The 27,551-nt window shown below is 34.6% G+C and overlaps 1 protein-coding gene across 1 annotated transcript in view; it reads right to left on the bottom strand.

The window, feature by feature from the left end:
- Window positions 1–27,551, bottom strand: part of DNAH9 (dynein axonemal heavy chain 9) — a 581,066-nt gene that overhangs the window by 144,841 nt on the left and 408,674 nt on the right. The window contains exons 49-51 of the mRNA XM_051995550.1: window positions 22,711–22,971; window positions 12,290–12,715; window positions 3,019–3,138 (exon numbers count right to left, since the gene is read on the bottom strand). Of these exons, the coding sequence (XP_051851510.1) occupies window positions 3,019–3,138; window positions 12,290–12,715; window positions 22,711–22,971 (807 nt within the window). The remainder of the gene's footprint in view (window positions 1–3,018; window positions 3,139–12,289; window positions 12,716–22,710; window positions 22,972–27,551) is intronic.

The following is a 27,551-nucleotide window of genomic DNA, read 5'->3' as shown; positions in this document are numbered from 1 at the left end:
TCTTGAGAGGGAGTGTGTCACAAACTTTTAGGGGGAATGATTTGTACCTATTGTTCTTAATGAATCACATTAGTGAATACCTCCTTTTAAAAACTACTTAAGTCTGGCTAATTAAATTAATTCCTAATTAACTTTCCAGGGAAGAGGGAAGGACTCTGGTGAGGTTGGGACTGATGACATTAAAGAAAGGCAATACCAATCTCCTATAGCCCTGAGGTGACATTGTGGTTGGTCAAGTTCTGCAAACCCAACTTGTCAGTGAGAATAGGAGCTTGTGAACTGAGAGATGAAAGCTCTATTGGTCAGACCAAATTTGAAACTGTGTGCACAGTTCTGTACATCACATTTTTGGAAAGCCATTGATAAATTGGAAAGCATCCAGAAGAAGGCAACTAGCTTGGAGAGTTTATATCATATGAAGAGAATGATTGGAAAAATTAGGGATCCTGGAAAAAGGGAGATATGGGTGGAGAAAAGAATGATAATTGTCTTTAAGCATTTGATGGATCATTATGTGAAAGTGGGATAAGAATTCTTTTTGCATCCAGAGAACAAAAATAGGTGATTAATGAATGGAATATAAAGAAACCAAATTTGTATCAGGAAAACTACTTAATGATTAGATTTCTCCTCATGAAGAATGCAGAAAATAGTGAGTTTCCTCTCCTTGGAGGTCTTCAAGCAGAGACAAAAATGACCATTTGTGAGGTATATTTTAAAAGTGACTTATTTCATATAAATGAATTAGAGAAGCACTGAAGTCCCCTCAAACTCTGAATTTTTTAAAATTCTGATATATCTCAGCGTGTTAGAAAAATATTTTATGATCTGTAAGAAGTCATGTAAATGTGAGTAGTTTCCTCTTCTATAAAAAAAGGTGAGGATGGCATCTGGATTACTTTATCTTTAAAAACCTTCCAGTTTTAAAATCCTATGAAGCTGTTGTTACTTTTGAGATTGAGCAGTTTCAAGGGAAAACAAACTTTCATGGGAATAAATAGGAACCTATGCAGAGGATATGATGCCATAGATAATTTGCAGAAAATAGTATCCATGTCAGTGATATCATGGATCCATTTAAGTGAAAAAATAAGATAATATTTTATATGGATAGTCCAAGAAAGGGATGACAGAATTGTAGAATATTAGAACTAGAAGGGATGTTAAAAAATATCGTATACAAACTTCTCATTTTGCAGGAAATGATGAGAGTGACTTCCCTAACAGAATTTAGATTACCTGAATACTTGTTCAATACTCTCTACTTCATCAACTTGCTACCTACTGTAGTCAAAGTAAATTATTTCAATCATAGGCCAAATAATTGTATCTGTTCCACCTAAATAGCATATATCAGTCAAAGAAAACTTTTGAAATTCTCTAGTTTCTTTCTTTAGTGATGTCGATATTATTTAAATAATATTCCCTCATTCACTTCCATTAATTCAGTCAACAATGTAAATGTCAGATGTGCAGACTGGATCCTAGGTTTGGAGAAGCTCATTTTTCTCTATCCAGTAATTTTGGTGCTTATGGAGTTTAACTGGAATAGTCATAAAAAGCATCATCTCTTCATACTCCTGCAATGCCAGAGTTTCTCTTTTTTCCTTGCCTTTGATTTTTAATACTTTCTCTTCCTCCAAAAAAAGGTTGATCATCACTGGTTTACATGATTTGACTCATCTTTCCCCCCTCCTCTCCCAAATTAATTGTTTAGCTGTTTATCATTGTATTGACACAATCATGAATTATTTTCTAGGTTCCTAATTTTCTAAGACCTCTTCTCAGGTTCCTTGAGTCATATGAGCTAAGCCAAAGTTTAAGTGGGAAAACAAAAGCCATATAATGAATTTATTTTCAGAATTTAAAGTGAGGGTCACATTTTCATTTATAAACCCAATGACAAAAGACTCCAGAATCCTGCATGAAATTTGTTTGTGACTCAAATACAAAATAATAACCTGAAATTTTTTCATGTGGTATTATGAAATTAGGTGCCTCATCATTCTTCAAGTTAGTTCCTTACCTAACAAAATCATTTCCAGTTCCTACTTCCTACCCTTCTCATTTTTCTTCTCCATAATTTTTTGGGACTCTGACTTGAAAGTAACTGCCCAATAAATATATGAACCACAGGCATGGTATATTTAGCATCGTATCATCAGGGATACGAGGAAAGGCAAAAGATAGTTCCTGATCTCAAGGAGCTCACAGATAATGGGAGAGACAACATGCAAACAACTGTCTAAAAACAAGTTATCTATCTACAACACAAATTGAAGAGAATCTCATAGGGAAGGCACTAGAATTAAGGAGGATTGAGAAAGGCTTCCTCTGGAAGGTATGGTTTTATATGGGACTTTCAGGGATCCAGAAAAACCAAGAGGTTGAGATGAATATATGAGGGAACAGCCAGTGAAAATGTACAGATTCAGGAGATGGAGTACTTTGTTTAAAGAGCAGCAAGAAGCCAGTATCAATGGATAAAAGACTCCGGTCTGGAGTAAAAAGACTGCAAAGATTGAAGGGAGGAGGGTTATGAAGATCTTTTGAATGGAAAACAGCTTTTTCTATTTGATCCTGGAGGTGATAAGAGAGCATTATCTCAGTACCTGCTTTGCTGTCCTACCTTTCAGGGATGCAGGTACAATTTAATAGCAGCTGTCTCAGTGCTTGACAAATTGTCAGCACGTACCAATTGTTTGTCAGTATACATACTAACCCATAGAAGTTAGTGAAAAGAATCCCGACATATACATAAGACCTTGTAGATCTAAATTCTTCCCACATTAACAAGGATATATGTAATTAATATGTAATATGTAATATGTAATTAAAATTAGATTTGAGTATCACTGTTCTTTCACTTAATTTTTATGATGAAGTTTTCTATATTACAGCTTATTTCAAAATATTCTCCAAAGTCAAAGATGTGCTATTTTGTATTTACATATTTTGTATCTCTATTGTAATTGATAAACTGTTCATAAAATTAAAGCTCTGTCTGTTGGAACTCACCAGGCGATTTGCAAGTGAGATGGTACCTGAGGTCATTTCAGCTTCTTGCTGACATTTGAGTTTTTCTGCAGTTGCTATCTCAAATTTGTTTGTAAGTTTTGCCAAGTTTTCATTAAGATTCTGTTGAGAATGAAACAGAAAATACATAAATAAGAGTTCTACTTCCAACACAAATCAGGGACTCATGGTTTAAGTTTCTTGAGAAATATTACTACATTTGTCCTAATGCTCCAATTGCTCAGGACATGGACCTGAATGTCAAGGACCAGAGGAAACATGATGATTTTAGGAGAAAAGGAAACGAATCACAGAATGTCATTTGGTTTCTACTAGAACATTGTTCTGGGACTGGATTGAATGATGATGTCCCTGGGTGCAGCAATGCTATATTCAAACTAGAATATGGACACCTAGTGATAGGGTTGATTTGGATTGCTTTCTGGGAAAACAATACTTCTTATATTCAATTCTCATCAATTTTGGCACTTTAGAACTAACATTTAAAACACATCACTCTAGTTTTGAGAGATATACTTTGGGAACTGGTAGGTGATGCAGTGGATAAAACTCCAATCCTGAAGTCAGGAGATCCTAAGTTCAAATCTGGCTTCAAACACTCAAAACTTACTAGCTACATTATCCTGGATGAGTACTTTATCCCAGCTGCCTCACCAAGGCGGGGGGAAATATCTGTTAAGGGAAAACTTCTTGTTTTGAATATGGATATTTTAATATACCTCCAAAAAACAAAGATTTTTAATTTGGCAGTCATAGCTCAGCTCTGAAGTCTACATAATGATTAGAGATTTAAGGCAAATTTTATTATTAATTTGATATTAAAATATAGTTAAAGAAAAAACAACATATGCTTAGGTTTATGTGCACATTCCCTAAATTGACTAAAAATCTAAAAATAAAGTGGTTATAGTGTCTCTATATCTGTTTTTATCCATGTTGTGTTGCACCAGTTTGGGTTTTACTATGTTTCTCTGTTATGACTTAATAATGTCCCATTATATTCATGTACCAGAATTTACCTAGCCATTTTCTAATCACTGAACCTCCACTTTATTTGCAGTTCCTTGTTACCAGAAAACCCTTTTGTGGTTTTTATCTTTCTGTATATATGTATAGCAGAGAGAACTCTGGATTAGGAGGGAAAAGAAAGTCCTAATGGTTTTCCATAATGGTTGGACTAATTTACAGCTCTACCCACAATATACTAGTGCATCTGACTTTCTGCAGCACTATCAAAATAGACTATATCTTTGTTTTATTATCTTGGCCATTTTGCTGGGTAAAGGAGGAAGATCAAATTATAGAATTTTCTAAACAACCGGAACAGAGTAAAGTGTCTAAACAAAGTGTGAAAAAAATTCCTTAAACAATTTGACGGCATCATAAGGCATTAGCCATTGGATGAAGGGGATTGATAAACACAGCAATTTGTATTGACTAAATGAGATCAGACATACTCTTTGTGGCCTAGGTAAAAAGCAAGTTGGTTCCATTCTAAGTAATTCAATTCTGGAGTAAGGATTCGTCAGACTTCACTCTTATCTTTTCCTTGTCCCTCTTGGAGTTTATAGCAAGGTGGGTTGGGATTTCGCTGTCTTCCTACTTCTCTTCTTTTCTCCATAGACAATGTCATTTGTCAGAGCTGCATTTAGCAGCAATTAATAGAAGCATAGTATATCCATAGAATAAAGTTGATTCAAATTGATGAAAGGATTTGAAAGTCCCATTTCTGAAAGGGGTATTCTACACAGGAGATGGCAGGCTTCATAGTTTAGATTCCTATTGGGCTTAAAGTATGGTTCCTAATACTTCCTGAATGAATATAGCAGTACCTTATGCCATATTTGTAGTTGATACTGAAGCTGGAGAAAGAACTGGAGACATGAAACAAAATCAGAAACATGAGACTTGCTTAGACCCAGAGTTAATAAAGTGATTTGCCCAGTAGACAGATGGGAAGACCAGCTGATGCACAATAGGAGAGGACATTGTTTGGGGTGCGGTGGCAGCTGGCAGCCTATATGTGTACCTCTTCACTTATGATCACTATGAATAGCCTTTTTTCCTGTTGATATTGGGGTATTCTGGGGCGTATATGCCCTAGATTTATGAGGGAAATATTTTATGTTATTTCAGCAAAATGCCTTTGCTTTGAGTTAATTGTGTCATCTGGATGAGTATTAAAGATAGACATAGTGTGAATTTATGAGCTACAATTTTGGGAGGTTTTTGGCAGGAGATTTTTGAAGGGATGAAGGCAGTTGTTCTTTATGGGAACCAAGTTGCCCTGAAAGTTGAGGGATGGTCTGCACTATCCAAACTAAGCTCATGAGCCCACAATTAGCTCAAAAAAAGTAAAATTTACAGAAATAGCAATATAATAAAAGTAGCAACAAAACATCTATTTCAATATCCCATATTAATTTTATCTCCCATTAATTAATATTCTGTATCAGTGCTGTTCCATTAATAACCATACCAACAGAAAGAAATGTACCCATAGAGTCCATAAATGGAGAAAAAAATATTAAGGAACACACATGACTAAGGCAACTTAAACTTTGACACCGCTCAATTTTCATTATGTCTTCTTGTGCTATCTTCTCACTATTCCTCTTGGAACATTTCATCTCTGCAGGCTCTTCTGGACCTACTCTGGAGCAGGTCTTGTGGCTCTGATGCTTAGATTTTGTTTCCACTCTTTCCATATTTGGACTTAGTTGATATTCTGGCATAAGATATGACAATATAAGAAGTATTCAGGATCCAGAATCTAATCTGAAACATCCTTGGCCATAGCTCGTTGTCTTAAGCTTCTAGCTCAGATGAAAAACTGATTTAGGTTACTGCTATGTTCATTCAAAAAGAACCATATTTTTAGGCTCAGAAGGAGAGATCCAGGTTCTAAGGTTTTGGTTCTTCTCATTGAACCAAGTTGATTTGACTTGACTATATAGCCAGACTTGGCTTACCTACATGCTACCAGAAGCTGTTCTACTAGATGTCTAACTCCTGTTGCAGTACTCTACAAGAGAAGTAGGGTAAAACATTAAGAGAAAACTCTAAAGCTGAGTTTTTTCTTTAAGAGTTGACTAACTCTAAGTGGGGTTAGCATTGTTTTTCTCTAGTTTACAAAGATTATATTTGATTCTCTTAGTCATAGGAATTTCCCTGTATCCATCAATAAACTTTTCTTTATTCAATAGACAAAACTCTATAATTCAATGAGGAAACATGCATTTATCAAGCAACACTATGTACCAGGTGCTGGGGAGATAAAAGAAAACTTGAAAATTTATTCAAACAATTTATATTGTACTGGGGGAGAGAATATATCTATGCACAATAAATACGAAATAAACACAAGATAGTTTAGGAAGACAAGGCACACTAGTCATTGGGAAATTAGTGAAGGTTTCATATAAACATGATTCTTAAAATAAAGTAAAAGGCAGAGATAAAAAAAGATCATTATAAGGTATAGGGGATAATCAAAATTAAAGCATGGAAATGGGAGATAAAATGAGTAATAATAAGGTCAGTTTGTTTAGACTATAAAGTACAAGAAGGGGAATAGTGGATAATGAGACTGTGCCCTTGGACCTAACCTCTCTCTTGGGCTGCAGTCTCTTATCATCAATTGTCTTTTGGACATATTAAACTGGATATCTCATAGGCATCTTATATATTATTCCATACTCTCCTTGTTTTCAAATTTCTCCATTACTTGCAAGGGCACCACCATTCTCCCAACTTATAACTTCATTGTCATCTTCAACTGCCCTTTCTTACTTGCTCCACTATCCAATTTGTAGCTAAGTTCTGTCATTCTTACCTTCATCAGAGTTCCTACACACACACACACACACACACACACACACACACACACACACACCCTTCTCTTCCCTCACTTGTGTTTGGTTTGATTCAAATGTTTTCTCACTTCAATCCACTCTTCACTTATAAGCCAATCATTTTGAAAAATGCTGGTCTTGCAAAGTCATCTAGTCTGGTTATGTCTTTACATGACAAACTTAAGTGGTTCCTGTTATCTCTAGGACCAAATATAAAAAGCATGGAAATGGGAGATAAAATGAGTAATAATAAGGTCAGTTTGTTTAAGACTATAAAGTACAAGAAGGGGAATAGTGGATAATGAGACTGTGCCCTTGGACCTAACCTCTCTCTTGGGCTGCAGTCTCTTATCATCAACTGTCTTTTGGACATATTAAACTGGATGTCTCATAGGCATCTTATATATTATTGGTATTGAAATCTCTTCAAAATGATGTCCCTTTTTACTTTCCTACTTGTTTTGTCCATTAGAATGTAAGTTTCTTAAGAGCAGGGATATTTTTGCATTTCTTTCCCTCTCACAGCTAAGAACTAGTAGGTCCTTGACAAATGCTTATTGACTCACTTTTTTGATGGAAAAAAATTAGGTCAAAGAACAAATAACCGAAACAAAAGAAATTTTATCCAAGGAAATGACAATAATGAGACAATATAACTAAACTTAGGAAACACAGCTAAAGCAGTTCTGAGGGGAAAATTTATATCTCTAAATTTTTCATCAACAGAATAAAGAAAGGACAAATTAATGAATTTGGGCATGCTATAAAAAAAGAGGTTGGATAAGAATGAATAAAAAATTCCTCTACTAAAACCTTAGTAGGAATTCTGAAAATAAGAGAATAAAGAAGAATAAATCTAAAAGCAAAAAGACACTGAATTGATAAATATGACTAGAAACTTTAAAAAATAACAGAATAAATAGCTAATCTGAATTTTTAAAAGGAGAGGAAAACCAACTGTTTGACTTAAAAATAAAGAATTCATAACAATTGAAGAGAAATTAAAGGAAAATAAAGAAATAATGTTGATTAAACAGAAAAGTACTTAAAATGTTTGCAAATTTAAAAGGGAAGAAATAGCACATATATATGTATATATATATATATATATATATACATATATATTCACACATATAATATATAACCCAATATAGAAAAAGAGCTAGAATAAATAATAAGAACTCCCAAAGTAAAATCTCTAGGACCAAATGAGATGAATTCTATGAAATATTCAATGAAAAAGGATTCCTTTTCTACAGAAATTGTGCAATAATACAAAAGGAAGGTCCCTTTCCAACTCTTTTTACTATGTAAATATAGTTTTCCAATGTAAACCAGGGAGAGACGAAACAGAAAGAAAAATGCAGGCCAATATCCCTAATGAATATCAACGCAAAAATTTAAATAAAATATTTAATTACAACAACATAAAAGAAATATTACATATTATGATTAGATTATATACTAAAAATGTTGCTTCAACATAAAGAAGAGGATACTTACCACAAGTCATATTATTAATATAAATACTAAAAAACATATGATTATAACAATAGATTCTAAAAATTGCAAAATTCACAGAAATTGTTGGAGCTTTCCTTAATATAGCAATGTTTACTGAATCCTAAAATACAGGTTTGACCATATAAAATTCCTCCTCTACCCAAAATTCAATAAAATCCTCTTTTTAACATTAAAAGCTCTTCATCTCCCCTTACCTTTCCTGTTTTCTTACACCTTACTCTGTGATCCAGTACCACCTGCCTCCCTGTTATTTCTCAAGCAAGGTTCACTCCATCTCCTCAAACAAGACAGTACATTTTTTAATGTTTCCCAGCTTTCCTCAGGTCCCAGCTAAAATTTCATTTTCTCAAGGAAACCTTTCCTAATCCCCTTTAATTTTAGTGCCTTTTCATTGTTGATTACATCTGATTTATCCTGTTTATAATTTATTTGTACATGTAGTTTGCATGCCTTCATTAGACTCTGAGCTCCTACAAAGTAGGGTATGTCTTTTGCATTTCTTTGCCTCCCTAGCACTTAGCATGATACCTGAAATATAATGGTTGCTTAATAAATATTTATTAATGGACTAAGAAAACATTATATATAACATAAGAAAACAAGAATGTCCTTCTGCTTAGACCAGGGTTTACAAGTATGTTTATTATTACTTTTACTTAAGTTTGTAGTAGAAATATTAATTACAGAAAGACAGTAAGAAAAATAAATTGAATGAGATAAACATAAGTAAAAAGGAAACAACATTATCACCATCATGATATGATGGTATATATGGAGAATCCCAGAGTCAGCTAAATATTAAATAAAATAAAAGCAAAATTGCAGGATGTAAAATAAGCTCACTTAAATCATGAGCTTTATGTAGGCAATAAAACCGAGCAAGAAGGGCTGCAAAGAGAAAATCCATTCAAAATAATTCAGAAGCTATAAAATGAAACTTCATCTACTAAAATTCTGGGGACTGTATAAATTCATTAACATGATTTTGTGCCAAAAGAAAAAAGAAGAGAGCAGTTGATCAGTGCAACATATTAGGAACACAATATTCACAAACAAAGTTGCATAATGTTTGAAAAATCCAAAGACTTTAAGTTATTGAGAGAAGAACCTACTATGTCATAAAAACTGCTAGGAAAACTTGGACAGCAGCAGGGCAGAAATTAGGTTTACACTAGTACTTGACCTTTTAAACTAAAATAAGATCACAGTATATACATAACCTATTAAAATTCACATCATAAATTAATTAGAAAAACAAAAAAGAAATTACCTTTAGGATTTATGGCCTACAATAGTTTTCACTCCTAAATAATCAATGGAGAAGATCGTGCAAAATAAAGTGAACAATTCTGATGTTATAAAATTTAAATTCTTATGTGAACAAGTCCAATGTAGTAAATATAAGAAGAGAAATGGATATCTGAGGAAAATATTTGCTACAAATATTTTTTAATAAAGATCTCATTTCCAAGAAATATAAGGAACTAATTAAAATTTCTAAGCTATTCCCAATATTTAAATGTTGGTCAAAGGATATGAACAGACAGTTTCAAAGGAAGATATTCAAACCATGAGCAATTATATGAAAAGAATATAACAGCACAATAGATTAGAAACTAAGGGAATGTCCTCCCATTTGGAAATGGCTAAACAATTTATGTTAAATAAATATAATGAAAAATTGTGCCAAAAGAAATAATGAAATAACTTTAGAAAAAAAATGGAAAACTTCTATGAACTAATGGAGAGTAAAGTGAGTAGAATTAGAAGAATGGTTGTTACAATGATAATAGTGAGAAAAGTCTCTGAAAGACTTTAGAATTCTGAACAATAAAATGATATACTAGGTGTCCAAAAGAAAGATGAGACACATTCTAACTTCCTGGAAGAAAGCTGATAAAATTAAATTCTGAAAGAAATACACTTTTGGACAAAGTCAATGTATGAAATTATTTTGCCAGACTGCAACTATGTACTGAGATCTTCACTTTTTCATTCTTTTTTAAATTACTTAGTTGGAGTTGAGGGAGGTGGTAGAAACGGCAGATTAATTTTTAAAAGGAAAAAAATATCAAATGTTGTCACATATGGTTTAAAGAAGGGGGGAAGATTGAGGGGCCAGTTTGTTGAAGAAGATGGAAGGGCATAGAATAAACAGCAAACAGAAAAGCTGACCATGGCAAGAAGAAGGATCATTTTATTATTAGAGATTAAAGGAAAGGAAGAGGTAACAGGAGACATGTCAAGAGATTTTGAGGTGAAGAAAGAATAAAGTCAATATCATGTTGAGCAGCCTTAATTTTCTTTTTTCTTTCTTTTATTTTTTTAAAAAAAGCTTTTTATTTTAAAAAACATATGCATAGATAGTTTTCAGCATTCACTCTTGGCAAAACCTTGTGTTTCAATTTTTTTTCTCTCCCTTTCTCCCACCCCTTCTCTAGATGGCAAATAATCCAATATATGTTAAACAATTCTTCTATATATGTTTCCATAATTATCATGCTGCACAAGAAAAATTAGATAAAAGAAAAAGAATGAGAAAGAAAACAAAATTTAAGCAAACAACAACAAAAAAGTGAAAATGCTATATTGTGATCCACACTCAGTCCCCACAGTCCTTTCTCTGGGTACAGATGGCTTTCTCCATCATAAATCCATTAAAATTGGCTTGAATTAGTTTGCTGTTGAAAAGAGTCACGTCCATCAGAGTTGATCATCATATAATCTTGTTGTTGCTGTGAACAATATTCTCTTGTTTCTATTCATTATACTTAGCTGGATCAGTTCATGTAAGTATCTCCCGGCATTTCTGAAATCATCCTGCTGATTGTTTCTTATAGAACAATAATATTCATAACATTCAGATACCATGACTTATTCAGTTATTCTCCAAGTGATGGGCATCCACTAAGTTTCCAGTTTCTTTATTTTTCTCTGTGAAGTAAATGGTGAAATAGAGAGGGTAGGGGGAGAGGGAAGTGTGGGAAGCTTGAGGAGAGAAGAAAAAAATCTAGAATAGCTTCTATTTAGAAACAGAGTGAGAAAGAGAACCAAAGATGAAAAAGATTGCTTTGTTGAAGTGAGAAGCCAGTTGAGATTACATCATATTTATTTGAAATGAACCTAGTCAGTATATTTGTGTAACTTCCTACAGCTTCATTGAATAGGATGTAGACATGAACAGATGGGAGCAATCCAGAGTTTGAATTTTGCAAAGCATGAACAGTAATAGGACAAAGGAGCAAGGACTTGGGAGAGAGAATAGTAAGGAGGTCATGTCCTTAATTTTAGGATTTAGTGTGGATAGGGAGGAAATTGAAGTAAGACTGAACACTCAGAAAGTAGAGAGATTAAAGGTCACATTTCTAGGCTTATTATTCACACATTATCCTAGCCAAATTAGTGCCTTACATAAACCTTATTCTATGACCTGCCTGTTCACTTTTACTCAAAGTTCCATTCTTCAGTATGCCTCTCTCCTCTTACTCCCAACTTTTATAATCCTTAACTTTTTTCAAAGTTCAGCTCACCTGTCATCTTTTCCTAGAAGATTGTCTTGATACCTTTCAGTTTTTATTGCTCTTGCAGACATCATTTTGTCCTGTTATTTCATTAGTACTAGCAAATCCAGGATGTATTTTTCTCTATTTATCTTTTTACACACACACACACACACACACACACACACATAGTGTAAAATTTCTGTGCACATTATTTGCACCAAAAAAAATGGAAGCACCTTTAAGGCAGCGACAGTTTTGTTTTTACATTTCCATTACTGATTCCTACTAGGCACTTTAGTAATTAACAATTGATTCAATGATTAAATTAACAATGATAAAAATAATTTCAAAAGGTTTCTGGTTTCAACTTACTTTAATCTTGACTTTAATGGCTGCTAACTTTTCTTGGGCAGTAACAAGATCCAAACTTGCTTTACTCAAGGCTTGTCGCTTGGGTTCCACATCACAGAACACTTCATAAAACCTCACAATATTTATAACCCAGGAACAGAGACCAGCTGCTGCATAAGACTTAGAGGCCACAAACTCAGGTTTAAATTCTGGATCTTGAAGATATGGTTGGATAGCTTTGAGGCAGTTCTCATGTATATCTTCCTTGTTAAAGTTCACTAGGGAATCCAGAAAGCCATCAACTCGGGCCATGGTAACCTTGGCAGCTTTCCAACTTCTATCTCTGGGTACCTTCCCTCCAGGTGCCATGAGAACCATTACTGCAGCAGTGACATTGCTAACTGCCAAAGGTGGTGAGCCAAAGGACTTGAGCTCTGTTAAGTTGGTCTGAAAGGAAATGAGTTTGTTAGAAGTAAATGAATGAGCTTTTTTTGTAACTAGTCATTAATAAAGCTAAGCTTCAGAGTTAGTTTGAAAGAACAGTTTTGAAGCCTGAACCAGCCTTCTGAATTTTAAATATCATGACTCATCAGAGGGAAATCAATGGCAACTCCTTAGTGATTTCACATATTTCCCTGAATGATTATTTGAAAATCAGCTATACATTTTCAACATTTCCACCCATTAAAAATGCAATTATTTTACATTCAACTGGAAACAGAAGTTCAGATTCTTCAAAATATGCAACATGTTATGAATAAAAGATAGGATTATTATAAATTAATTTTCATTCTACATGCAAATGCCCCCTATAACTCAACTAGACGTTATTCTCTTTAATTAAACTGCTTTGTTCCATGGGGTGTTCTAATGATACTTGACTATCTTGATAGCAAAGTGTTATTTTTCTGCACATAGATGTTTGCAAGATAGGAAACCACATGTCTTTCCAGCTGTTTCTGCCTAGACTGTAGGTCTCTATCCACACTTGGAATCTTTCCAAAGCTCCACTTACACAATACTGTATGGTTTTCCATTCAAACATACATGATTATTATAGATGGACATAAACACAAATGGTTCATAAAATTCAATAAGAAAACCCCCTGTGGTGCCATTGCAAGTTTTAAAGTATAAATGCTTGTATGTGACAAAGTACAATTGAGATTGTTCAACTGGTAAGTCCAAAGTTTAAAGTCTTTCATCAAATCAGTTGGAGACTCTTGGATTTGAGAATATATGATATAAGGAATGATTTTTAAACCTTTACAGAGAGTTCCAAAGAAAGAATTTCATTTCCTTTTTAATCTTTTTCTCTCCTGGTTATAATAAACTTGGCAGGTCTTGGCAACAGATTGGATATGGGGGAGTGATGAAAGATAATTAGGAGCTGAGGATGATATTTATGTTACCAGACTAAGGAAGTGGGAGGATAGTGTTGTCCTCAACAGTAATAGGGAAGTTAAGATGGGGGAGAGACTTTTAAGGAAAGAATGATTTCAACTTTGGACATGTTGAGTTTAGCATGTCTATGGACATTTAGTTTGAGGTATCTGACAAATAATTGGATATCTAAGACTGGAGGTCAGTGGAGAGATTAGGACAGAAAAAGTAGCTTTTCAGGTGTGAGTTTCTAACTCATTCTCTAAGTTTATATGGATCCTTTGAAAGGAAATATATTATTATTTCCTAAAGTTCAATCCCACTATTGGAATTCTAATAAAATTTTGGAATATTTTCTAACACAAAGAATCAGGGAATTCTCTTTAATATGGTTTTGAATGAAAGTCAGAGAATGCTAACAGAAAGACTATGCTGGAGGTCTAGCAGCAAACTGCAAAACAGAACTCATTATCTTTCCCCCCAAAACCATCCTCAAATTTTCTATTACTATTGAAGTAAACCATCATACTCATAGTCACTCACAAATCCAGTGTTATACTTAATTTCTTTATCATATTTGGTTCACATATCCAATCCATTGTCAATTCTTATTATTTTCCATTATGACAATATCTTTTGTTCTCATCTTTAAATAGCTATCACAGGCTGAAATCATATCACATTTGAACTATTGCAATTGCCTTGTAGTTGGTCTCCCTGTCTCAAATCTTTCCATATCCCAATCCATCCTCAGTCCATCTGCTAAAGTAATTTTTCTAAAGTTCAAGACTATTCATTTCAATAAACACCAATTATTTCTGAGATCAAATGAAAAAAAATCTGTTTGGCATTTAAGGTCCTTCACAACTTGGGTTCTTTTCACTTTTCTAGTTTTCTTATATTTTATTCTACCAACATAGTCTATGATCCAGCTACACTGGCCCACCTGATGTTCCTGACCCTTCACACTCTATCTCCCAGCCCTATAACTTTCCATTAGCCATCTCTCATATCTAACTTTCCATGTAATCCATCAAGATTTAGTTCAAAACTCATTTTCAGTAAGGGATTAATTTCTTCCCCTTAATCCCCCTGCCTTCTTTATGAGATCCTTCCAGCATTTTTCTTGTATGTATTTAGTTATGTTGTCTTTTCCATTAGAATGTGAGAACTATTTGAAGAAAAGAATGATTATTTTTATCTTTCTTTGTAGTCCATTGTTTAGCACAATGTCTAGAATGTAGTATATTCTCAATACTTATTTATTGACTAACTGATCTTGATAAAACATAGCCTCTAGTTATCATCCTCCTTGCTCATCTCTCCATGCATTGCAGCTAGTTATTATTCCAAGGAACTATAATTCTTTAATTAGTGATTTTATCTTTATTACTAATCCTAATCATAATGCATCTATAACTGAATAGATAGTTTTAGAGATTTGTTATGATATGGATACTATGGATACTCTCTCTCCTTATGGAGCAGACTGCAACCCAACCATGTCTTTTTATCTTTTGCAACTGTTGTCCATGTCCTTCAATAAACTCAAAAGGGGATTTAGTCAATGTATTATGAACCTTTATCTCTAATTCTTGACATACTACTAATGGAGCATATAGATCCCTTTTGTCATCCCTCACTCCGGAAGTGTGCTGGAAACAGCTTGAATTCAGTGTAAACATGTATACCTTAGAAAGTACCACACGACTTCCGGTTAAGATGGCGGAGAGGAGGCTCACAGTTGCATAAGCTCCGCGCTTTCTCTCACTATCCACTTCATTACAAGCCTTTGAATCAATGCTTGACTGAAAAAAACCCACAAATAGTTACCAAGAGAAGCCATCCTTGAGATCCTCCAAGAAAGGTCTGTCTTTACTGGAGGGCTGGGGCGGTTTTAGATCGGGCGCAGGCGGCGGGCAGCGGCAGTGAGAGCACGGGAACAGACTGGAGAGGGGGTGGGGAGTGATCGCAGCTGTCTCTGCGGGGAGAGCTTCGCTACAGGTTTGGAACCTGCAGCAAGTCAACAGCCCAGCAGAGAAGTTAAAAACACCGGGGCTGAAGAACACAACCGCAAACAGCTGGAGTCTCTCAGGACCTGGCCGCCCCCCCCTTCCCCCCCTCAGTGACTCAGCACGCTTTGGGATCTCAGAGCGCAGGCGCAGCACAGTCCTGCTAGTGCCTCACTGCTGCCACCTGCAGTCTGTAGAGGAAGCTCGATAACACACCCAGCCCCCCCCCCAAAGAAAGACTCCAGTTTTTTCTGTTTTTCTTTGGTAGTTTGTCTCTGATTAATAGACAGAATGAGCAAGAAGCTGAAGAGGACTTTAACCCTAGACAGCTTCTACACAGATAGAGAGCAGACTCTAAATCCTGAGGAGACTAAAAACAGGCAGTCCCCAGGTGATTCCCCAAAGGAGGAGATCGTCTGTTCCTCAGCACAGATGAACCTCATAGAAGTGATTAAAAAGGCTCTCACAAGGGAGCTAGAAGAAAAATGGGGAAAGCAGAGTGAGGCTTGGCAAAAGGAGAAGGAAGCTTGGGAAAAGGAGAGGGAGGCTTGGCAAAAGAGCCTGGAGAAGTCAGTTAAAGAGAGAGTGGATAAAGAAGTAAAATCCTTGAAAAATAGGATTAGTGAACTGGAAAACAAAATTGGCGAAATGGAAAAAAATTCCACAGAACAAAAGAACTCAATTGGACAATTAGAGAAAGATTTTAAAAAAGTGAGTGAAGAGAATACTTCACTGAAAATCAGAATTGAACAAGTGGAATTGAATGACTCGAGGAGACAAGAAGAATCAGTCAAGCAAATCCAAAAAAATCAAACAATGGAGAAAAATGTGAAATACCTTCTGGGGAAGACAACAGACCTGGAAAACAGATCCAGGAGAGACAATCTGAGAATCATTGGACTCCCAGAAAAACATGATGAAAAAAAGAGCCTGGACACTGTCTTCCAGGAAATTATCAAAGAGAACTGCCCAGAAGTCATAGGAACAGAGGAAAAAATAAACATTGAAAGGATTCATCGATCACCCACTGAAAGGGATCCTAAAATCAAAACACCAAGGAATATAGTGGCCAAATGCCAGAACCCTCAGATGAAAGAAAAAATATTGCAAGCGGCTAGAAAAACCCAATTCAAGTATCAAGGAGCCACAATAAGGATCACCCAGGATCTGGCAGCATCCACATTAAAAGATCGAAGGGCCTGGAATATGATATTCCGAAAGGCTAAGGAACTTGGTATGCAACCAAAAATAACTTACCCAGCGAGAATGAGCATCTTTTTCCAGGGAAGAAGATGGACATTCAACGAAGTAAGCGAATTTCATCTATTTCTGATGAAAAAAACAGAACTTAACAAAAAGTTTGATCTACAAATATAGAACTCAAGAGAAATCTAAAAAGGTAAAGATTAATCTTGGGAACTATATTTTGACTATATAGATGCATAAAGAATACATGTATACCTTGTTCTAGAAATTGATGTGGAAAGGACATTGTACCAGAAAAAGGGTAAAGTGGGGGTAGTACATCTCATGAAGAGGCATAGGAAACCTATTATATCTGAGAGAAAGAATGGAGGGGGATGAATATAGTGGGTATCTTACTGCCTTCAGAATTGGCTTTAAGTGAAAAATCTTAAGACATATTCAATCTATGGTGAAACTTCTCCCATCTCATTGAAAAGTGAGAAGGGAAAAGTGGAAAGGGAAGGAATAAGCTAAGCGGAAGGGAATACGGGAACTGGGAGGGAAAGGGGTAAGATAGGGGGAGGAACTCTAAGGCGGGGGGAGGGACACTAAAAAGGGAGGGCTGTGAGAAACAAGGGGTGCTCACAAGCTTAATACTTGGAAGGGGGGGAAAGGGGAAAGAAGGGAGGAAAGCATAAACCGGGGTTAACAAGATGGCAAGTAATACAGAATTGGTCATTCTAACCATAAATGTGAACGGGGTAAACTCCCCCATAAAGAGGAAGCGGTTAGCAGAATGGATTAAAAGCCAGAATCCTACAATATGTTGTTTACAGGAAACACACCTGAAGCGGGGAGATACATGCAGGTTAAAGGTAAAAGGTTGGAGCAAAATCTACTATGCTTCAGGTGAAGTCAAAAAAGCAGGGGTAGCCATCCTGATCTCAGATCAAGCTAAAGCAAAAATTGACCTAATTAAAAGAGATAAGGAAGGACACTATATCTTGCTAAAGGGTAGCATGGATAATGAAGCACTATCTATATTAAACATATATGCACCAAGTGGGGTAGCATCTAAATTCTTAAAAGAGAAACTAAGAGAGCTGCAAGAAGAAATAGACAGTAAAACTATAATAGTGGGAGATCTTAACCTTGCACTCTCAGAATTAGATAAATCAAACCAGAAAATAAATAAGAAAGAAGTTAAAGAGGTAAACAGAATACTAGAAAAGCTAGATATGATAGATCTCTGGAGAAAATGTAATGGAGACAGAAAGGAATACACTTTCTTTTCAGCAGTTCATGGAACCTATACAAAAATTGACCATATATTAGGACATAAAAACCTCAAACTCAAATGTAGTAAGGCAGAAATAGTAAATGCATCCTTTTCAGACCACGATGCAATGAAAATTACATTCAACAAAAAAGCAGGGGGAAGTAGACCAAAAAATAATTGGAAACTAAATAATCTCATACTAAAGAATGATTGGGTAAAACAGCAAATCATAGACATAATTAATAACTTCACCCAAGAAAACGATAATAATGAGACATCATACCAAAATGTATGGGATGCAGCCAAAGCGGTAATAAGGGGAAATTTCATATCTCTAGAGGCCTATTTGTATAAAATAGAGAAAGAGAAGGTCAATGAATTGGGTTTGCAATTAAAAATGCTAGAAAAGGAACAAATTAAAAACCCCCAGTCAAACACTAAACTTGAAATTCTAAAAGTAAAAGGTGAGATCAATAAAATTGAAAGTAAAAAAACTATTGAATTGATTAATAAAACTAAGAGTTGGTTCTATGAAAAAACCAACAAAATAGACAAACCCTTAGTAAATCTGATTAAAAAAAGGAAAGAGGAAAATCAAATTGTTAGTCTTAAAAATGAAAAGGGAGAACTCACCACTAACGAAGAGGAAATTAGAGCAATAATTAGGAGTTACTTTGCCCAACTTTATGCCAATAAATTCGACAACTTAAATGAAATAGAAAAATACCTCCAAAAATACAGCTTGCCCAAACTAACAGAGGAAGAAGTAAATATCCTAAACAGTCCCATCTCAGAAAAAGAAATAGAACAAACTATCAATCAACTCCCTAAGAAAAAATCCCCAGGACCAGATGGATTTACAGGTGAATTCTACCAAACATTTAAAGAACAATTAACTCCAATGTTATATAAACTATTTGAAAAAATAGGGATTGAAGGAGTCCTACCAAACTCCTTTTATGACACAGATATGGTACTGATACCTAAACCAGGTAGGCTGAAAACAGAGAAAGAAAATTATAGACCAATCTCCCTAATGAATATTGATGCTAAAATCTTAAATAAAATATTAGCAAAAAGATTACAGAAAATTGTCACCAGGATAATACACTATGACCAAGTAGGATTTATACCAGGAATGCAGGGCTGGTTCAATATTAGGAAAACTATTAGCATAATTGACTATATCAATAACCAAACAAACAAAAACCACATGATCATCTCAATAGATGCAGAAAAAGCATTTGATAAAATCCAACATCCATTCCTAATAAAAACACTTGAGAGCATAGGAATAAATGGACTTTTCCTTAAAATAGTCAGGAGCATATATTTAAAACCATCAGTAAGCATCATATGCAATGGGGAAAAACTGGAACCTTTCCCAGTAAGATCTGGAGTGAAGCAAGGTTGCCCACTATCACCATTATTATTTAATATCGTATTAGAAACACTAGCCTCGGCAATAAGAGTCGAGAAAGATATAAAAGGAATTAGAGTAGGCAATGAGGAAACCAAACTATCACTCTTTGCAGATGATATGATGGTATACCTAGAGAACCCCAGAGATTCTACCAAAAAGCTATTGGAAATAATTCATAATTTTAGCAAAGTAGCTGGCTACAAAATAAATCCCCATAAATCCTCAGCATTTTTATACATCACCAACAAAACCCAACAGCAAGAGATACAAAGAGAAATTCCATTCAGAATAACTGTTGATACCATAAAATATTTGGGAATCTATCTACCAAAGGAAAGTCAGGAATTATATGAGCAAAATTATAAAAAAGTCTCCACACAAATAAAGTCAGACTTAAATAATTGGAAAAATATTAAGTGCTCTTGGATTGGCCGAGCAAACATAATAAAGATGACAATACTCCCTAAACTAATCTATTTATTTAGTGCTATACCAATCAGACTTCCAAGAAAATATTTTATTGATCTAGAAAAAATAACAACAAAATTCATATGGAACAATAAAACGTCGAGAATCTCAAGGGAACTAATGAAAAAAAAAATCAAATGAAGGTGGCCTAGCTGTACCTGATCTAAAATTATATTATAAAGCAGCAGTCACCAAAACCATTTGGTATTGGCTAAGAAATAGATTAGTGGATCAGTGGAAAAGGCTAGGCTCACAAGACAGAATAGTCAATTATAGCAATCTAGTGTTTGACAAACCCAAAGCCCCTAACTTCTGGGAAAAGAATTCAATATTTGATAAAAACTGCTGGGATAATTGGAAATTAGTATGGCAGAAATTAGGCATGGACCCACACTTAACACCATATACCAAGATAAGATCAAAATGGGTCTATGACCTAGGCATAAAGAACGAGACTATAAATAAATTAGAGGAACATAGAATAGTTTATCTCTCAGACTTGTGGAGGAGAAAGAAATTTGTGACCAAAGATGAACTAGAGACCATTACTGATCACAGAATAGAAAATTTCGATTACATCAAATTAAAAAGCCTTTGTACAAATAAAACTAATGCAAACAAGATTAGAAGGGAAGCAACAAACTGGGAAAACATTTTCACAGTTAAAGGTTCTGATAAAGGCCTCATTTCCAAAATATATAGAGAACTGACTCAAATTTATAAGAAATCAAGCCATTCTCCAATTGATAAATGGTCAAAGGATATGAACAGACAATTTTCAGAGGATGAGATTGAAACTATTACCACTCATATGAAAGAGTGTTCCAAATCATTATTGATCAGAGAAATGCAAATTAAGACAACTCTGAGATACCACTACACACCTGTCAGATTGGCTAAGATGACAGGAAAAAATAATGATGAATGTTGGAGGGGATGCGGGAAAACTGGGACACTAATGCATTGTTGGTGGAGTTGTGAACGAATCCAACCATTCTGGAGAGCAATCTGGAATTATGCCCAAAAAATTATCAAAATGTGCATATCCTTTGATCCAGCAGTGTTTCTATTGGGCTTATATCCCAAAGAAATACTAAAGAAGGGAAAGGGACCTGTATGTGCCAAAATGTTTGTAGCAGCCCTGTTTGTAGTGGCTAGAAACTGGAAAATGAATGGATGCCCATCAATTGGAGAATGGCTGGGTAAATTGTGGTATATGAATGTTATGGAATATTATTGTTCTGTAAGAAATGACCAGCAGGATGAATACAGAGAGGCTTGGAGAGACCTTCATGAACTGATGCTAAGTGAAATGAGCAGAACCAGGAGATCATTATACACTTCGACAACGATATTGTATGAGGACATATTTTGATGGAAGTGGATTTCTTTGACAAAGAGACCTGAGTTTCAATTGATAAATGACGGACAAAAGCAGCTACACCCAAAGAAAGAACACTGGGAAACGAATGTGAACTATCTGCATTTTTGTTTTTCTTCCCGGATTATTTATACCTTCTGAATCCAATTCTCCCTACGCAACAAGAGAACTGTTCGGTTCTGCAAACATATATTGTATCTAGGATATACTGCAACATATCCAACATATAAAGGACTGCTTGCCATCTAGGGGAGGGGGTGGAGGGAGGGAGGGGAAAAAAATCGGAACAGAAATGAGTGTCAATATAATGTAATTATTAAATAAAAAAACTTAAAAAAAAAAAAAAAAGAAAGTACCACACACTACAACTCATGTATTGATTTAATATTTTATTGTTTGTTTAGACTTAATAAAATAATTAAGAAAAAGTTAATAATGAAGGCTAACTTTAAAAATGAATCTTCTACAGTTCCAAAGGACTCATGATGAAAAATGCTACTTACCTCTAGAGAAAGACCTGATAAAAGTCTGAATGAAGATAGAAGCATAGTATTTTTCAATTTCTTTATTTTGTATGTGTGTTTTTGGGGGGGCTCTATGTTTTCATTCACAATATGACTAATAATTTCTATATTAGAAATGTGTTTTGCATGAATGCACACCTATACCAAATTGCTTACTGTCTCAGGAGCAGGGAGGCAAGTGAAGGTGGGAAATAATTCAAAACTCAAAATGTTTTTAAAGATGAAAATTAAAATTGTTTTTACATGTAACTGGGTTAAATAAAGTACAATTTTTAAAAGTCATGCAGCTAGTTGTTAATTCCATCTCTTTTTCACTTCCTCTTTTTCCTACATAGTTTTGATGAGAATGTTTCCACTGTCTTTATTTCAAATAATGCCTCTATCAATCTTTCCATCAGTTTTGGGTGAACTGAAATGTTAATTACTCAGATAGTTTATTTTTCACAGCCATACACATAGCCAGAAGAAAACAGATTTTAAAAATATGGATCTTAGTGCCATGACAAAGCTTGGAGTCATTTAAAATACTAACTTTTCAAATGCAATCCAGTATGTTCTTTTCCTCATATTCGATTCTATGCCAGATTCAGTGTTCATCTGCATTATTTGTCCATACCCTATATGCTGGTCCCATCTATTTAACTGTATATCCTAATGTGAGCATTAGAGAATCTTAATTTACTTGATTTTCCTATGTGGCTGTGGGAGGTCAAACTCTTTTGAGTGATTATGAAACTCACTAAAGAACCTATACAGTGATACAGGGTTTAATCCTTTATTTCCCTACCTTATTGAGGGTGTTGAGAGCTGCTTGGGCTGCAGCAAGAGCTGGCTCTGCTTTGGCTAAATCTTCTTCACAATCCTTTTGCTTCTGTTTGACCTCCAACATGATTAGAGCCACTTTCTGTTCCTCTTCATCAGCAATGGCTTTCTCTTTGCTTACTTTCTCTGTCTCCACTCCCACAACTTGAATTAGTTTGTCTGCATCTTCATTCTTTTGTGTGAGCTCTGTTTCCTGGAGGGCCAGTTTTGTTTTCAGGTCATCTACCTGAAATTTGGAAACATGTGATATGATACTTACAAATAAGCAGGAAGAACATATGGCAATAACAACATTGTGATAGTCTGAATTAGAAACAAAGGAACATGAATACTTCAGCAGAATATTCCAGCAGAAGCATGTTCAGTTGACAGTAATTTCTCTTGAATTGGTTAAGTGAATCCAATCACCTTTATGCAGTAAAAACGATCACAGAATAATATGATTTTTGAGTCTCTCCTTACCAGAATCTTAGATCTTAGGAACAGAATCCTGCCTTCAAGCAAGTAAAGCATTATTACCTCTATTTTATTTTATTAAAGTCTTTTATTTACAAAACTTATGCATGGGTAATTTTTGAACATTGACCCTTGCAAAACTTTCTGTTCCAAATTTTTCCCTCATTTCCCCCAACCCTTTCCTCTTGATAGCAGGTAGTTCAATACATGTTAAATATGTTAAAATATATGTTAAATCCAATATCTATCTATCTATCTATCATACACACACACACACACACACACACACACACACACACACACACATATATATATATATATAATATACATATTTATATTGTTATCTTGCTACACAAGAAAAATTGGATCAAGGAGGGAAAAAACACCTGAGACAGAAAACAAAATGCAAGCAAACATCAACAGAAAGAGAGAAAATGCTCTGTTGTGGTTTACTCTCTCTGGGTGAAGAAGGCTCTCTTCATCACTGAACAATTGAAACTGGTTTAAATCATCTCATTGTTGAAGAGATCCATGTCCATTGGAAGTGATCATCATATAGTCTTGTTGCTCATTTCACTTGGCATCAGTTCATGTAAATCTCTCCAGATCTCTCTGAAATCATCCTCCTGGTTGTTTCATACAAAACAATAATATTCCATAACATTTATATACTATAATTTATTCAGCCATTCTTCAATTGATGGGCATCCATTCAGTTTCCAATTTCTAGGTGCCACAAACATTTTTGCACATGTTGATCCCTTTCCCTCCTTTAAGCTCTCTTTGGGATATAAGCCATTCATAGTTCTACCAACAATGTATCAGTGTCCCAGTTTTCCCACATCTCTTCCAACATTCGTCATTATCTTTTCCTGTTATCTTAACCAATATGACAGATATGTAATGATATCTCAGAGTAGTCTTAATTTGCATTTCTCTGATCAATAGTGATTTGGAGCATCTTTTCATATGACTAAAATAATTTCAATTTCTTCATCTGAAAATTGTTCATATCCTTTTGTCATTTTTCAATTGGAGAATGGCTTGAATTCTTATACATTTGACTTAATTCTCTATATAATTTAGAAAAGAGGCCTTTATAGGAATCTTTGAATGTAAAAATGTTTCCCCAGTTTATTACTTCTCTTCTAATCTTGTCTGCATTGGTTTTGTTTGTACAAAACCTTTTTAATTTAATATAATCAAAATTACCTATTTTATGATCAATAATGATCTCTAGTTCTTCTTTTATTACTTCTAGTTTAAAGACAAGAAAATTAAGACCCAAAGATTGAAGCTTATGATTTGGCAAAGTATGGCTGGAAATAGGAAATGGAGGTGAGAAACAGTGTAGAGTTGGATTTTCTAGGTCAAGATTGGAAAGGAAAGAGCTGGATAAAGGCTTGAGAAAGTGTTGGAGGAGGGATGCAGAAATTGGAGGTGTCATTTAAGAATGCTGAGACATATGGAGAGATTGAATGATAAAAAGCTAGGTGAACATAAGGGAATGTGAGAACTTTGATGAAAGAAGCAGAATGCTTGTAGGCAAGGGTGAGATATGGAGCATGACCATCAGGCTGAAGAGTAAAAGAGTAAGTCATAGAATTTAAGGAAACCAAAATGGAAGTGCTATGAGAATACAGCATTACAAGGCTATATGGATAGTATGATAGGTGGTCCCTGATCTTGAAGATGCAAACCTTCAGGAATTGATGAAAAAGCAATAAAAAGGATTTATTTTATTATAGTGTCATAGTGTGCCATAGGAATTCATACAAAAATAAGAAATCTGATTGAAATAATTTGAGAAGACTTCTTGGAAGGTGGGATTCAGGGGATTTCAGAACTGAAAGGGATCTAGTATAACTCTTTCTCTAATCAGAATTCCTCATGATGATATGTCTAATACTCATCCAGTCTTTGCTTGAAGACTACTAATAAGATTACTCTTTTCCAAGACAATCCATTCCACATTTGGTTTGTTAACAATCATTAGGACATTTTCCTTAATATGAAAGCCTTAATTTGCTGCTTTGCCACTTCTCCCCTTTGTTTCTAATTGTGCTATCTGGTATCAATCTCTCTTCTATAAGACAGCCCTTGAAATACTAGAATATAGTTATTGTGTCTCTTCTTTTTTCTAAACTAAACATCTCTAGATTTTTCATCTGATTTTTTTATATGTTATGATCTCAAGGCTGTTATTCTATATCAAATCTCCACATCTTGTGTTGTTTTTTAATGTGTTTCCTTAACAGGGTAAAATTACTTGCCTGCTATAATAATAAGGCCAAGATTGAATAAGTAGACAATTTTTAGGGCACCATTTCTAGCCCTCTCTTCATACCAGCAGGTAAGTAGTATGGTCCTTAAAAGATTGCTGAGATACCCATTGCTGATGAATCCCATTTCTGCTTCCAGTAAGAAGACAATCTGGGTCTCCTTTATGCAAGGTTGTGACTATAACTCTTAGTGTATCCACATCTAATGCTTGATCATTTGCTTGTTGCAATGGGTTTTTGAGATAAGTAAAATGGTAAAATGGTATGGGTAATGTCTTTTGATTCATGCATAAATTGGATTTAAGTAAGGCAGAGTTGCATGAAGTCATCAGCCTCACTCTTTTCAGAATCACAATAGTCTAGTGGCAGGACAGATTCATGACAACCGGTGATGGCTTGAGATTCAGTGGATGACCATGGCATCTTCAATGACTAACCAAATTCTAAGTGCTCTACGTAGTCTGCTTCAGTTGCTGTCATTTGTTGGAACAAATTATTCTCATTCACCCATTCTACAAGCAGAAGTCTTCACATGCTTGGGGTAGACATCCCTCCAACTAACCAATGGGTTTAAGACCCCTCAGTTACCCTTTCCTCAGTTATCCTCAACCTGGTTTTGCCCAGCTGCCAAAATGATTTAATATGGTATGGTTGCTGTGAATGATACAGCTTCTTGGAGCCACAGGTGAGAATTAGGTAGATCAGGTGGATACCAAAGGTGAAAACAACTATTCCAGAGATAATAGTCTTCTCTAAATAAACTTGTTGGTCAAGTGCATAGAGAAACAGGAATAGATATTAAACAGATTTGGAAATTCATTTTGAAGGATGAGAGAAAAGGAAGAGTTGAGGATTACTCTGCAGTTGTGAATTTAAGTGACTGGAAGGATGTAGAGCCTTCAAGAGAAATAGGGAAATTAGAAAAAGGGGAAGATTTGGGGAGAAAGAGAAAGAGCTCTCTTGTATGTGTGATGGAGTTGAGATGCAATGTGGGAACTATAGTTCAGAAGTCTGGGACTAGATACACAGATTTTGGGAGTCAATTATAGTGAGATATTTCAATCTAAGAGAACTAATGTGATCACTAATAGAGTGTGGCAAGAGAACATCCACAAATGTTTGAAAACAATAGAAAAATTCAATTGATAAGTCAGTACATTGCTGAGAAAATCTCTCTTTAAGAGATTGGTGCCTTATAATGTTGGAATTTTAAAATTATGAAACCAATTAGGCAACTTCCAAAGCTGGTGTTAATCAAGAAATTTTTTTGTATTTGGCATTAAGGTTAAATTCTAGGGAATTCAAACATCTTTCTCTAATTTAGGAAGTTAGGGTTAAAGCATAGTACCCTTTATTTCCCATTTCCTGACACCATTCTTGAAGGACTATACCATGCTTTTATATTCAATACTCCATTAAATGCAATTATTTTTATGTTTCCTATATGTGTTTTAAAAATATAAATTAGTTCCCTGTGTTTTCTGCTTCTTTAGATAGACTTTTTATTTGCTCATTCTTGATGAATATATGAGAAAGAAATAATACTTTTATAATAGAGTTTTAGCATAGCATGCTACAAAATTGAAAGTTGAAGAGAATATAAAATTAATATTGAATCATAATTATAAGAGAGTATTTGACTCAGTGAACAAAATACTTCCCAAAAGGATCTCTTCCAAAAAAAGTATATGTTAAATTTTATAGGAGATTTCTTTTTTATTTTTTGAATTTTTACTGAAGACAAAAGAATTGAACACAAAAGAAAACACTGATGTTCAGTGACTTTCAGGGGGGTTTTCCCTGGACTTATGATGAAGGTATAATTTTTTTTCCTTTTCATCTAGATTTTCCTATTCCTATTTGTACATAATTTTAAAATTAGCCTAGCCTTTCATTTATACAACACATTCTTCTGCTTGTGAGAATGTACTTTTTTGTTGTTGTTGTTAATTAGAAGTAGTGATTACTTTTACCTATTATAAGTTTGCAGTAAGGCTTTGAAGTCAGAATTATAAGTCATATGTTTAGAATTTATTTTGTACATTTTACACATTTAATGGACAGAATT

This window comes from Antechinus flavipes, chromosome 4 (genome assembly GCF_016432865.1).
Source record: "Antechinus flavipes isolate AdamAnt ecotype Samford, QLD, Australia chromosome 4, AdamAnt_v2, whole genome shotgun sequence".
NCBI lineage: Eukaryota > Metazoa > Chordata > Mammalia > Dasyuromorphia > Dasyuridae > Antechinus > Antechinus flavipes.
Note: the sequence above shows the minus strand (reverse complement) of the source record. Positions and strands in the feature narration are given on the sequence as shown.